Source organism: Cetorhinus maximus, chromosome 18, assembly GCF_964194155.1.
Source record: "Cetorhinus maximus chromosome 18, sCetMax3.hap1.1, whole genome shotgun sequence".
NCBI classification, from domain to species: Eukaryota; Metazoa; Chordata; class Chondrichthyes; order Lamniformes; family Cetorhinidae; genus Cetorhinus; species Cetorhinus maximus.
In genome coordinates this window covers 94,196,401-94,212,100 of record NC_135896.1, presented here as the reverse complement: position 1 = coordinate 94,212,100, position 15,700 = coordinate 94,196,401, and the positions used below count along the sequence as shown (strand labels likewise).

At 40.2% G+C, this 15,700-nt stretch overlaps 1 protein-coding gene across 10 annotated transcripts in view; it reads right to left on the bottom strand.

Moving 5' to 3' along the window:
* Positions 1-15,700, bottom strand: part of LOC144693365 (gephyrin) — a 447,589-nt gene that overhangs the window by 113,828 nt on the left and 318,061 nt on the right. For all 10 annotated transcript variants that reach the window (XM_078563214.1, XM_078563208.1, XM_078563215.1 and 7 more), the window contains one exon: positions 2,456-2,498. In XM_078563214.1, coding sequence (XP_078419340.1) covers positions 2,456-2,498 — 43 coding nt within the window. The remainder of the gene's footprint in view (positions 1-2,455; positions 2,499-15,700) is intronic.

Genomic DNA, 15,700 nt, shown 5'->3' with positions numbered 1-15,700 from the left:
TTTAAGGCTTGCAAGGTCAACACTTACGCTGACATCTACGGTATACTGTTTGTTCACAATGGTCCCAGATGCCCTCTCCCCATTTCCAGTGCGTACTTCCAGCATCTTTGTTATTTTTAATAAATTTATTTTTAACCTGAATGCGCACAAGCAAATGCAACTAACAGTGCACGTTACAAGGTGCCCTGCTCAAACAAACTATGGACCATCGTGATTGCTCCTCTCTAGGTGCTCTCCCATGGCTACTTATTGGTTCCTTTCCACTTGTGGCTACCTGAACTCCTTTTGGATCCCCCTGAACTAGAAGCTGGGAATCAGCAAATTGTTTGAGCCTCTCAGTGGATAAGAGTCACCAAACTGAACTTGGCTTACCCTTTTCTTCTTAAAACATGCTAAGGTATGAACTGGATAGCAAAATCAGGACAAGGCCTTGTTTCCTATACTTGAGAGGGGAGACATAGGTTTTCAGGTATTTGAAATGTTTTTCATTATATCATATAATGTTCATCTACCACCTTTTTAAATATTAATAAAAATCTGAATGAAGGTTTTGGAGCACCAATAACTGAAAATCCATACTGGCAAGCTATCCTTTCTGGATTCCCAACAAGCTAACTGATCCTTCAGTTTTTGTTCAGGCTGTTGGCTGAATGTCATATTGGAAGATCAAGAGATGGGAAAGAGCGAGAAAGGGGAAGAAAGGTTGAAGAAAGTGATACAGGAGAAGGACAGAGGAGTGAAAGGAGAGGAAAGGCAGAGCAAGAGGGAGGAAAAGAGTGGGGAAGGGGAAAGTAGGAAGTGTGGTATGGGAAGAGATAGAAGTTGAAGGGAAAACAGAGAGAAGAAGACAAAAGAAAGTGAAAAATGAGAGAGAGGGAAGGAGGCAGAGAGAGGGAGGAAGGTGGCAGAGAGAGAGAGAGAGAGAGAGGAGGGGCAGAGGGGGAGAGAGGCAGAGGGAGAGAGAGAGAGAGCCAGAGGAGAGATGGAGGAGGCCAGAGTGGCAGAGAGGGGGGAAGGTGGCAGAGAAGTAGAAAAGAGGGAGGCACAGAGAGAGGGGGAGGCAGAGAGAGAAGGGGAGGCAGAAAGAGGGAGAGAGGGGGGGAGGCAGAGAGAGAGAGAGAGATGGGGGGAGGCAGAGAGAGAGAGAGGGGGAGGCAGGGAGAGGGGGGAGGCACGGGGAGAGAGGGGGAGACAGGGAGAGGGGAGAGATAGGGAGAGAAAGGGGGAGGCAGAGAGAGAGGGGGAGGCAGAGAGAGAGGGGGAGGCAGAGAGGGGGAGGCAGAGAGAGAGGGAGGGGCAGAGAGAGTGGGAGGGGCAGAGAGAGACGGGGAGGCAGAGAGACAGGGAGGGGCAGAGAAAGTGGGGGCAAAGAGAGACGGGGAGGTAGGGAGAGGGGGTTGGCAGAGAGATTGGGGGCAGAGGGGGACGGGGAGGCAGAGAGAGAGGGGTTGGCAGAAAGAGAGGAGGAGGCAGAGAGAGAGAGAGGCGACAGGCAGAGTGAGAGGGACCAGCCAGAGAGAGGGGAGCAGAGAGAGAGAGGGGGGAGGCAGAAGTGCAGGGATGCCTGAGAGAACAGAAAAGAGAGCAAAAGGACAGGGAGAGTGAGAAAAAGAAAAAGATCAAGGGAGGTATGGAATCATTGAATGGTTACAGCACAGAAGGAGGCCATTCAGCCTACTGTGTCCTTGCTGGCTCTCTGTAAGAGCAACTCACCTAGTCCCACTTCCCCAATCTTTTTCCTGAAGCCCTGCAAAATTTCCTCTTCAGATAATGATCCAATTCTCTGTTTGAAAGCCATGGTTGAATCTGCCTCCAGCACACTCTCAGGCAGCGAATTCCGGATCCTAACCACTCGCTGCGTGAAAAAAGGATTTCCTCATGTTGATGTTGCTTCTCTTGCAAATCACCTTAAATTGGTTCTTGATCCTCCCACCAGTGGGAATAGTTTCTCCCTATGTTTACTTTGTTCAGATTCCCTTGTGATTTTAGAAAGTAGAACAATTAGAGGAGGAAAAAAAACAAAGGTAGCTCTGCTGGTGCCATGCAGATGAAGGCAGTTCGCATTTCTATGCATTGTGCCTTATTTGTGCTGATGCAGCCATGTTGTGTGATTGTTCATGATTACTGTTAGGATCACTCTTCTATACGAATAAAGCAAGGACGTTCTCCATGGCAATGCTTCAACCAATCAGAGTCAACTTGTCAACCAATCAGCACCCTTTTATCATGCAGTATAGATTGTTGCTCCCTTTGAAATTTGGCATTCTTGTGTCTGTCCTGATGAGTGCAAGATGAAAAGCTTCAACAGCATGTCTTTTTTTTAGCAATACTCAAAAATCAAAATACTTCTATTTAGACAGATACCTAATGTCAAGGAAATGCTGCCTTATGGCTGAATGTTTTTAATGCTCTTATTAAATATTGTGTGGTGATCAAAAATTAGGTAAGTACTTACTGGCTCTCAGGATATTTTCCTTGCTGCTGCATCGTGACTGGACCTGCAAAGAGAACGGACATTATTTTTAAGGTCGATATTGTGTACAGGTAGGTGCAAACGTACAGACATGCAGTGAGTTGTACAGAATAATCATGATGAACAAAGCTGGATCACCACGATGAAATGGCGTTTGTGCGAGGATGCTACAATGGGGAAGCTTATGATTCCTCGTCCTAGAATATTAAAATGCAAATGCGTGAAATCTGGAAAACCCATCAAAATGGAGGCAAAAGTTATTAGACAGAACATCATAGCTCAAAGAAAAGTTGCATCAGATCCGCTAAGCATAAATAGCCATGAAAACTGCATGGAGGAAGAAAGGTTTGTCAGAAATGAACGTGGCATGTTGCAATAAAACTAATCCATGTAGAAGGGCTTGTGTGTGCTGGAGCTAGCAAAACTCTTTAGAAATAAACACATACGTGTACACACGCACACACACACACACACACACACACACACACAGACACAAAACAACAAGGATTACACCATATATGAATTAGGAGGCTCTAAATGTGAAAATGATAATTGAAAGATTCTAAGACAAATGTTAAAGGCGTAGACTAGTGGACAGTGTTAAGGTGGGAGGAACAGACAGTCAAGAATCTTCACATAGATAGAATAGCAAGGAGCTCGAACTCATAGCGCAAAGCAAAGTTTGCGAATGGTAGAAGTTCCTTTGATCAGTAATAGTTACTCGCGAGTTGTATCCTCTATGCCTTCTGAGTTCATCTTTAAGCCCTTCCAACCTATGGTGGAGCTAATGCGTAAACAAAAACAAAAGATTTATAATGAACAGAGAAGCTCAGAAATCTAATAAATTTCTTTAAGAAATGAAATACGTAAACAAAAGAACTAATGAGAGGTTTATTATAGGTTTGGCCTTTTACAGTTTTCAAACACACTTGCTACTGACACACGAGAAAACATGCAAATTGTGGAACCACCAGCATTAACCCACACACAAGACTGGGAAAACAGGCAGGAAGCGCTTGCTGATTCCAGCAACAAAGGGCCATAAAGCACAGAAAGGAAATTAAAAGAACGTAAAACAAGTATCAGTTTTGCTGCATGCTACGTTCCCTGCTATAATCCTACATTGTTATGTTTTTGCACAATGATAATTTCTTTTTAATTAAATAAACATGAACATGCCTAGTCCCACAGACCAGCATCCCTCTCACTTTCTTTAGATGGGCGGCATTTTACTTTTTACACAGCCCCTAACTTCTGACCCCTCAGTGTAAAGTAATTGACAGATCCGCACAGTAATTTCTGCGCAGGTTGGAATGAATCAAAGCTGAAGTCTCCTTCAAAAAATAACAATAAGAAGCCTTTAGGAGAGCGTGGTTGGGATTGACCGAGTTGCCAGAACTATACATTTTTGAAAGGCTAAAATCATACTATGGAAGATTCTTTCACTTACATGAAAACAAGAATAAAGAATAGAAAAAGAATGCTGACATTGAATGAAAAATGAATGCCATTGAATTGCTTTGTAATCTGGTGTTGCGATCGAGCTAGGGTGGGATGGATGGACGTCGGTACAACTGGTTTACAAGACAAAGAAAGCATAAGCTTAATAATGCACTGATGGTGAAGACTGATGTACTGAATTTGCAACTTTTTTGTTTACCCTTCCATTTATCTGTCAGTGCTACCCTTGACAGCATTATTTAGTGCACCCACCCGTGTGCTTGATAATGAAAATCAAAGAAGAAACTTAGGCAAGAGAAGATTAATGGCGTTAAGAAAAACAACAACGGAAGTGCAATATAAAGATAGTGAGACATGAAAAGCGAAAATGGAGAAAAATGTACAGTTCATCTCAAATGCTAGAGCAACATCTGTCTCAATTTATATGTTTAGATACGATGCTATGTTGAGTGTATATTTATATCCCTGACTTCACCAGCATATTCACACTCAATTAACAGTCATCTGTATCAGTACTATTAATATAGACTGAACAGTGCTTTTCAGATCACACCACTGTCATATTAGTTGAGATGGCACCAGCATCAGGCTGTTCGGACTGGTGAGAGTGCAAAGTATTGTATGCTAATTAAGCCACAACCTTGATCAGTTCAAAGTTAAACTTTGAACAACAGTAACAATGTCTGACCTATTCTTATTTGGGGTGGACAGAGAAGGGGGTAAATCTGTGACTTTGGTTACAAGTGTTCCTAAATAAAGGTCGGGCTTCTTGTGCATTCCTTTGTCCTGTATGTCCACACACATGTACATTCACAAAAGTAGCAAAGCAATAAAGAGAAAAATGTAGTTTCAAAATGCACCATTAAATGTTTTCTTCAGCTATGACTGTATGCATGATTATATCATTTCCAATTTTTTCACTGTGTGCCTGCTTATCTTTGCTGCCTGTACATCTTTATTTACCTAAGTTATTGTTGAAGGCCTTCCCCGCATGTCAATATTTGCAATTGGCTCGTACATCAAATGGGCATAACTTTAGAGGAATGCCAGGTTTTTGCAAAGGTTAGTTTATTCAGAAGCTGAGCAGATGAATGCCCAGGTACCATACTGCAACTGGGCTTACTGCTTGCTTTAAATGCACGTGGCATACGTTAGCTCCTGTTAAATATGGCAAAAGCCATATCCACCTGAAACAGAGCAGGAGGAACCTGAATTCAGTCAGAACAAAATGGTGCCACAGCTGACTACTTCAATATTAATTTATCTTAAAAAGAGGTGTAACTAACCCAACTAATGTCAAATTAGTTCAGAGATCCAACTGCAGCAGTATAATTAATTCTGATTTGTCACAATTTGAAAGGATTGTTAATTTATATGAATTAGCAGGTACCAAAGGTGCTTGAACCTATGGGGGCTGCTAATATTTTAAATAATTATTATATTCACTCTCTAAATGATAGATGGTATAATAACAGAAGAATTTCTGGAGACATGACGATTTTAGTTAAATGCATTTTATACAGTAAGATTGGATCAGGCAAAAAAAAGCACCAATTTAAGTTTCAAATGGCAAAAACAAAACACATTCCTTCTCACTTTCTCAAAAATATGGTGGCAGTTTTAATGTAAAACATACTTCAAGGAAATCACTAATTTTACCAAGTACGTAAAAATTGCATTGCACTTACAACACAGAAAGGGATAATTTGGCCCAACTGCTCTGAGTCAGCATTCATGCTCCACACAAGCCTCCTCTCACACTATTTAACATTAAACCATCTGCATAACTTTCTATTCCTTTCTCCCTCGTGTACTTAACTAGCTTCCCCTTAAAAGGCATCTGTGACATTCACCCCAAGTGCTGCCTGTGGTAACAAATTCCACATTCTGACCACTCTCTGCATGAAGAGGTTTCTCCTGGATTCTTTACAGGATTTATTAGACTATCATAGAATCATAAACAGTTACAGCACTGGGGGAGGCTATTTGGCCCATCATGGCAGTGCCCGCGCTATGCATGAGCAATTCACTTAGTGCCACTCCCCTGCTTTTCCCCACAGCTCTGCCAATTTTTCCTTTCCAGGTAATGATTCAATCCCCTTTTAAAAGCCATGATTGAACCTGCCTCCACCACACTCTCAGCCAGTGCATTCCACTTCATAACCATTTGCTGCACCAAAATGCTTTTCCTCATGCTTCTTTTGTTGATCACCTTAAATTGGCGTCCTCTGGTCCTTGATTCTTCCACCAATTGGAATAGTTTCTCCCTATTGATCCTGCAGGCTATCAAATACAGTTGGCTCACATTGCTGAAAATCAACAATCTACCTCCATTCTGCTTTTATTTAAAGCCATCCCCGAGATTACTGGTCCTTACAAGTGGTTGCAGCCTGCCTATTCCATGTACTTCTCAATGGAAAGATTTGCTACAAATTCCATTGGGTGCTGCGTTGGTGCCTTTGCCACAACCACCTAGCTTTCTAAAAATTAATTCGGTGACGGATGATCCAGCCCCATTAATCCACTTAGTCACAAAAACATTACCAAGACTTAATGAAACTCAAGAACAGTCAACGAGTTCAGCATTTCCCCATAAAAGTTAAGTGTGACTTTTTTTTGTTAATGTTGTGGTGAAAGACTAATTGTTACGGATATTTCACAGAACTAATAAAATGGACAGGAAGCAGGTGGGGAATTGTCATTTTACTTTACGGACCTGGCTTTGAATTCACACAGACTGACGGCATTCACGTCTCCTTTCTGTCAGTTGTGTGCTTCAATGTGAAATGGAGGATCTGATCAGTGCTTGGGGTGGGAATGCTCCAGCAGAATGCCACGGTTTTGAGGTAGCCATCATCCTGGGTGTCCAGCAACTCTTTGCACTAGCTTCATTCCCCTCTTTTCTGTTTGCACGTGCTATTCATCCCAAATATGTATTTTAATTATTTGATTTCGCTCGTTATGCCTTCTATGGTCTCATGTCATTATCACTTTTGTCTTTTTATCTATTTCCTGATTCCACATCAACCACTTTACAGGTGTTTGCCTGTGCATGTGCATATACATACTTTATGAGGCTGGCTGATTTCAGTGGTTTCAGTTTTGCCATTTAGATCAAGAGAAATTAATTCTACTTTCCGACTTGATGTTGGGGGACATGCAGAAACCAGTGGAGCTGCTCTGTGTGGACATATACCTGTAATGGAGATAGATCTGCCTTCGCTGCAAAAGTGGGAATATGACTTAGGCCAACTCTGTGCTGAAGCTGTGCAGAAATACCCTGACTGAGAAGGTCTGCTCATGAGAATTACTGCCGCCAAGACATGTTCCAAGTTTGACTCAGCCTGGCTGTGTGCGAATCAAAATTCTCAGTGAACACTCTGTTGGAGTTAAAGTACCGATTGCAAATGCTGGACAATAGAAACTGCACTAAAATGGGCTATGTCGGATAATTTTATACCAGAATTGCAAGCTTTGCTGAAAGAAAAAGATTGAAGAGTATCAATTAAGTGGTGGTAGTGTAGATGTGTGTTACGTCAATACACTGGTGAAATACATTTACCTGTATTGTGTAGTGTGTGTAAAGAATTTCATACTAAAATTAGTGCATTTGGCTAAAATTGCAGCCACACCTGTAGTCAGTCAGTGATTTCCATTGGGTAACATTTGTCTAAAGACAGCTGGTTATAGAACACTGGTGCTTTCACATCATGTGTTCCGTCCACTGTAAGCCCAAAATTTCATCGGGGTCCTAGGTATCTCATAGGTACCCGATCTGCATGAACTGTTAAGGGGTCAGCCTGCGACACCCAATGTGAAGGACGCCACTGAGCTAGTGAAGAGCCGGATGTCATAGGGACAGAGTGATAAGTGGTGCACTGTGACTTTCAGTGTGCTGCCATCCCATTCTCACTCAGTGGAAGGGATGAAAACCTGTGGTTCTTGCTTGCCGTAACTAAATAAGACCATTCTTCGAGGCAAGATATTCAGGGCCATTCCTTGCAGCTCCCTGTGCCCTGGACCAGCCTGGGTTTGCAGGGTAAGCAATCCACTCCAGGACCTTAACCAATGCTGCTCTCAGATTGGTCATAATGTAGGTGCACAAGAATGGTTCTTTTCCTATTTTCCCACCACACAAAATACTTGGCCTCTGCTTGTCCCTTCACACCACAATGTGTTAGTCCGTGTGGCACATGGGAGAGATGGTGGGCATGAACTGACCTACCACAATATGAAACAGCATATTAACAGAGTAGATATTCTGTTTGGTACAATTTATGCGTGAATACTTCAAGATTAAAAATAGCTCACAAAGGATGCAGTATGCATATGAGAAGCATTAATACGTGAAATTTGCCATTTGGAAGATGTGCCCTTTTATCTCCTCTTTGCGTTAAAAGTGCTGCATGGCATGAAGGACCTATCATCATTAACAAGTAGCAGAATGAAAACTGCCAGAGTTCACGATATTTAACTATTTAAAGCAATTCAGGCACAACTGAAGTCGACATCAGAATCATTTCAAGGCATTTAGACAGGTTTTGACATCTGATTTCACATAAACATGAACATCAGTAAAAGGGACTCCTCATGAGCAAAAAATTAAATACCAACAACTTGATCTTCAACATCTTCCCATCTGCAATTGTCAGCAGTTTTGATAGTCTGAACCGTGTAGTATTGAAATTATTTTCGTATTCATTTCATCTGAGTGGAGTTTTGTAATAATTCGGAGCAGAGTCAAGAAGAATTGAGCCAACAGCACATCCAACATGGTTCGCATTTAGCTTCAATTGCACACAATCTTAATGATCTGGCAAGCATAAGTTCCCAATTCAGCAACTGTTCCCAAAGGGTATTAAGGCACACACATGCTGCTTTACAACCATTTTAATTAAGGAAGACTGAATGTTACGCACATAGATTAAGAATAGATGAGTAGGAGCAAGAGGCTACCCATGTAAAGCACTTTTATTTCTTAGGTGATCCAAAGCGAGTTTTAAAGCTTTGCTTTCATTGACAAAAGTATGTATTGGGAAGGCTATCTTCAGTCCATCACTGTAGGTTGGGATGCTGAAAGGGAAGCCAATTGTACTCACGGTGGGTGAGGGAGGTAAGGGAGCACTGGGGCTGCGTACCTGTCCAACTGAAAAGGAAATGATCTTGTTCAAGAAGCCCGTGCAGAAAACAACAGTTGAAACATGATATTTTGGAAAATATCCTAGTTGTATTGTGAAATTTCCATGAAGCATGGCAGCAATAAAAGACGTTAAAGAGTCAGAACAATGCAGCATTACAGATGGTGAAGCAGTTGGCAATTAATCTGAATTAGAGACGGATATGATCAAGGGGATAATACTGGTGGTACATTAAAATCAAAAAGCTGCCAATTACAGCATATGATGAAAGCATACAATTCTGGACTTAGAACTATGCTCTATTTTTAATAGACTCAGGATGTAAACTAATTATACGATGATCTGGTCTCACCCATCATAGTGAAAACCAACTTCTAACCACCAGCGAGTAAAATAAGCCAAAGCTGGGAGTCATCATGAAGCAAGAATCGAAGTCAAGTGTGAGGAATGTCAAAAATTTGCTTTGAAAGTCCTATCTACAAATCTCCGACAAGGCATAAGGGAGATTGCCAAGGACATCAGCTTCAGTCATGCAGGCTCTCTGAATCTCTGAAAATTAGGTTGGGATTTGAAGCAACAAAGCTGTCTGCCATTCAGTGGAGATGTGAAGCAGTGTTCTTGGCTTTTAAAAACTTGCACAAGTTCTTCAACTACTCTCTTCCTCTGTTCAAAAGCATTTTAGGAATTGCAAATTCATGCAATGCAGAAGGTTCTTTTTTAGATGATGTAGCTCAAACCAATTCCATTGACAAATTGTCAGGAAAATATTTTCCATGGTGGCCATAATCATACAATGTTAATTAGTGAATTTCCATCATAAAATGCAATTCATTTCAATATAAGTAATTTCATTGGCCGCAACCTGCATTAATTGTGGCAAAATCTATAATTGATCTCCTAGGCTTTTAATTCCCCCAAAGTGTAAATTTCCTTTAAAATCCAACCCCTGACATTATAAATGCTTGTTGCAGAAGCAGACAAGGCTCAGGTGCCATCTACTGGGTAGGAAGCTTTGGGACCAGGTGGCATCAAAACCAAAATGTTACTTTTATTTACACCAAAAGCAAGGCAACTTCTACCTGGCATTATTAAAATCTGCCACCTCTTGCACTGCAGTAGGGCATTTTCCCCTTGACCCCAACTTCTACCAGGCAGGAATTAGGCCTGACTACAGGTCGCCAATTAGTTTACATGGACTGTGTACTTACTGTGAACATTAAAGTATAAGATAGCTTTTGTAACTTGTGTTATCCTTACAAATCTGTATACATCTGTAAAAGTATAGTTGTGGGTGAAGAAGTATTGTAATATAGTTCATTTTTTTTGTTTAAAAAATGTTTTATGCTTTTGTTAGAAGTTCATTAGCTGACTCCTGTGACTCTGTTCAGTAGCCCCTCTCTACACGTCTAAACAAACAAATAAAAGTTAGGATCTATCAAGCTGGGTTCCACCCCGGAATCAGGCTTGTCCAGTGGTAACCTCAGCTGGGGATCATAACGTTGCAAACAATAGTGTTAAGCTAATAATACTTACTTTGTTTAATTTTTTTTGATATACAATAAAGTTTGGTTTTGTTTCAAATTGCGAAATCTTGTGGCGTAGTTCTGTTGGCTAATTGCTGGGTACTTAGATTCCTTCTTTAAACATTAACGGTCCCTAATAGGATCGTATTACCATATTGAATATTTCTTTTGGGAGTTCATGGTTAGAGGTCCTTAGGCAAATTATTGTAAACCTCACCTTATCTCTGTTTTTTAAATTTTTTTCACGGGATGTGGGCTGGCTTGGCCAGCATTTATTGCCCAGCTCTAATTATGCTCGAGGTAGTGGTGATGGTGAGTTGCCTTCTTGAACTGTTGTAGTCCATGTGGTGTTGGTACACCCACAGTGCTGTTAAGAAGGGAGTTTCAGGATTTTGACCCAGCAACAGTGAAGGAACGGCGATATAGTTCCAAATTGGGATGGTGTGTGGCTTGGAGGGGAACTTGCAGGTGTTGGTGTTCCCAGCATTTGCTGCCCTTGTCCTTCTACATGGTAGAGGTCGTGGGCTTGGAGGATGCTGTCGAAGGAGACTTGGTGAGTTGCTTGGTGTCATGGCAAAACAATGCCATCCTCACAGGTCATTAGCTGGGAGACCAGCATCATCATCTTCCATCTCTCACTACCACATTCCTGTTCATTTCTGGCCATTTTTTATCCCAAATATACTTTAGATGTACTGCTGATTAAATATATTTCAAGTTATGAAGGGCATAAGTTAATTTAAATGATTTACGGTGATGAAAGGTTCAAATTCCAGAGGACATAAGTTAAAGATTAGGTAGCAAGAAAGTAAATCAGATGGAAATTTTTCCCCCAGCTACAAAGGTAAGTCTTTGAAATAGGACATAAAAGGTGTTCAAGATACAATTAGATACAGTTCTGGAGATGGAAGGGACTGAATGAAGTAACGAGGTGGGAAAAAATAAAAATGCTGGTAATCTGAAATATAAGTTAAAAATACCGAAAATATATAGATCAGTCAACATCTGGAAACACAAGAAATGTTCTGGGTGCAGCCCTTTTGTCAAAACAATCTCTGATGAAGTGTCTGACCAAGGGTGTACAGCTCAAACATTAATTTGATTTTTTTCTCACTTCAGGTGCTGACAGATCTACTACATGTTGCCAGAGTTTCCTACTTTTATTTCAGCTTGTAGGTGGGATTGATCAAAAAGGCACTAGCTCGCTGGGCGTAATCGACTTTTCCTGTTTAAAAAGGTCCTGTTTAATTTGTGCTGTAAGGGCAAAAACTATCTACTGTGAGGTTTAGAAGATAAAATGACAGGTAGTCAAGAAAGGACAATACAATCTTCATTATTTTTTTCCCTATTGGTGTGAATGAACAGCAGAGCTGGCAATTTATCAGATTGCATCTTCAATCAATGGCTGACCTTCTTCCCTTGGTGGAAGCTTAAAGAGCAGATTTAAGCAAGTACAACAAGGCCTATTAGTGTATTAGTAGGCCTTATACATTGAAATTATAGTACTTATGAAAGGAAGTGGAGAACAAACATATTCCATGATTTACATAGGAGTTCCTTATTCTGTGCTTCAACATTTTGAAGTTGGAAAGTCTACACACAGGTCATTTGGACTTGAGTCTTGAATGATCGAGAGTTCTGATGGTTCAGGACGTATGGATGATTTTCTAAATAAATTCAACTGGTTTCTTCTTCAGAATCTGCTAGGATTCCAGAGAGCAGTACGTTATGACAACCTCTACCATCAAGGTCAATTTGTTCAGCCAAGTATTGACACTGGCACTCTCACTTGCCATTGGTTGGTTAGAAAACTCACATCTGACTGTAGGTGTTTGTAGTAAAGAGCCAAATCTTGTAGGACTGTAAATTCTCAGTGAATAATTTTACTTCATAACAAGGTAAGAATGTTTCAAAAGGGAAAATGACCATGTGGGCCACATTTTCTCAAGGGGACATTGTACACTTTACACTGTCTTATCCATGTCTTCGTTGATTTCCCAGAGAAAGGCCATTGAACTCAAGTAAAATTTCTTCCACATTCAGCGGTTCGTGAGTTGTATTATGCTTTATCCTTTACCTTCTTTTGAAATAGAAACAATGTAGATAGAAAATGCTCAACTATATCATGGTCTTCTTGGACTGTGATTTGCAGCTGTGATATGGCAAGAGGAGTTATGTACACCTGCAAAACTATAATCCAATGTAGTCCAAAAACGATGACAGAAGTCATTTACATGAAATCAATATTAGCATTTTAATGCATCTCTGACATTGACCATTTGCCTCTGAACAAGTTATAACGAACCTTGGAAGAACTTAAAGCTGCCTATTGAGTATGATAAATGCAGTGAAAAGTCTCTACACTACTTTCCCTCAGCAGTGAAATCTCTTCCCTCACATAGTCTGAGAAGGTGGCATCTTGAATGATTGGGGTTTAACGGTGTCAGATTTCAAAATAGTATTTGAAAGGGAAAAAAAGAGAATTTTTCTGTGGTCTGAAGCAATGCTTTTTCATTTTTTGGCATTGCTTTATGAACTGTAGGATCAGAAATAAGGTGGAAGTAATAAATCTAATGGAGAGAAAACATACATTTTTGAATAGCAGGAATTGCATTTTTTTTAAGAGATCTTATGCGAGTTTAAGTATTTCTAGAGAAGCACAGTAAAATGTCATTGAGAACATGTAACCTATTTCAACATGTATATGTGCATGATAAAATTGAAAACTTGGTTTCAAAATTGAGAAATCTGGATACAAGGGCTGTGGAAACTCAGTCATTGAGCATGTTGAAGACAGGAATCGATAGATTTTTGGATACTGATGACATCAAGGGGTATGAGGATAGTGTGAAAAATGGAGTGAGGTAGGTGATCAGTCATGATCTGTTTGAATGATGGGGCAGACTCGATGGGCCGAATGGCCTACTTCTGCTCCTATTTTCTCTGTTCCTAAGTTATCATCGAGGCTGAAGAAGTGTTCAATTTTGAATTGGATCACGAAGCATAGCAATAATTAAAAGGAGATATGGTGCCTTTTGAGAAAGGGGAAAGAAAAATACCAGTAGGACTTCTACTGTCGATTCCATTTCATTTAATCAAGAAAGCAGCATAGTTTCAGGTATGAAAATGCTTGCAGTTACCAACAATTTCATGATGTTAACAATAGTCATCGTTATCCTATTGGCATATTCTCACCTTGAAGGAAAATATCTCTAAGGAAAACACCTCTGAGTTAAACTGAATGAAGGTATTATCTGATTTTTAAAAATTTTATGAATTTTTGAAACGTTAGTAGATCGCACCACACAAGTAGAAAGGCTGCTTGCAAACTTATAAAAGGTATAGCACTTTAATTTTGCTCATGTATGATGCCACTTTATTCAAGAATGGAATTTAAGACTGGGAATTCAACAAACTAAAGCTTTGCATCTGAAAGACATAATGCTCCCTTTGAACAATGAGAAACTTGAATTTCCTGTGAATCTGAAACGTGCTGCCCTTTTCCCCCACTGCTACTACTTTTGTTATTAATACTTTTCTTCCTACAGAGGATTACAGAAATTTTTCAATTACAAAAAGAATGTGCTGAAAACAGATTGGGTGTACGAACGAAAATAAGCACCTTAATTTGATATGGTACAAAGTAACCATCCGATATAAATAAGCCAAATCGGGTGCATGGTGCTACATTTCAACTGACAGAGGATTTTGGGTGCTTAGCATTATCAAAAGGAAATATAATTTAATGTTTAAGAGATTTTCACACATTTCCTCAGCTGACCCATAATTATATGCTCTTTTATTACAGAGAAGCATAAATGGTACGCTGGAGGGAGTATATCTGCAGGCCACTAGGTCTTCATATTCTAGGGAAAGGACTTTGTCCCACATTGTATGTGTCCAGGATACGTACTTCACATGTGTGAACTGAGCTTATGAAGCTGGTTTACCTATCCTGAAAATCAATAGCAGGTGCTGTTGATTTTGTGGTACAGTTATGAATGATGCATATTTATAAAGCTCTACCTGTTGCTCCTATAGCTCGTGTGTGATTTTCTCTTCTGCACTCTCCACGGCCTAGTCAAAGTTCTACTCGACAAAGCGTCGATAAGAATGGCAATCATTTGGACCTGTGTTCTACTAATCTTCTCATCTCAGGTCAAATGGTTCTATATTAAAGCATCTACCATGTATTCGGAAGCATGGACATTAACAGGCAACTCCAGAAATCTAACAGTGCAAGGTTCATCCAAACTCTGGAAAAACGGAATGTTTTGACCCAGTCCATTTAACAGAGCACAAATTTATACTCTTTATGGTGCAGTGCTAAATTGTGGCAATGTACATCTGATTCAGGATTTTAATATGCAGCAGGTGAAGTCAATCCAAACACACAACCATGGAAAAGCCTGCCAAATTCTAATACCAATACGGAAAGGTTTGATTCAGTCAGTCTTAAGGCTTCTTAAGCAATCACATTTCCTTTGATGAATTATCTTTACAATTGGAACACCTATTACCAAAACTAAATATGCCAAAACATTCAGCTCATTTTGCTAAGGGAGGTCAGGACAGACCATTTCCTTTTCATGGCTACCTTGAGATGGATGTACTTTGAAGAGTTCAATCAGATGAAGTCTATAAATGTCTGGAAAGAAGAAAGAAACAAAATACTTTATCAATAAAAAATATCTGCTTCTCCGAGCTCCCTGGATGACAGAGGAGATAGACAGTAAGACGAAGCAGAAAAAGGGTGCATGTGACAAATGTCAGCAGGTGGATAATACAACTGAGAACCAGGCTGAATATAGAAGGTTCAGAGTGGAAATGAAGAATATAAATAAGAGAAGCAAAGAGAGAGTATGAGGAGAGACTGTCAGCTAACATAAAAGGGGAATCAGAAGCATTCTCTAGGCATATAACTAATAAAAGGGTGGTAAATGGAGGAATGGGGCCAAATGGGGACCTAAAAGGGGATTTAAATATGGAGGCGGAGATATGACTGAGGTAATAAATATGTACTTTGCATCTGTCTTTATAAAGGAAGAAACTGCTGCCTGTCGCGGTGAAAGAGGAGGTAGTTGAGACAATAGACAGACTAAAAA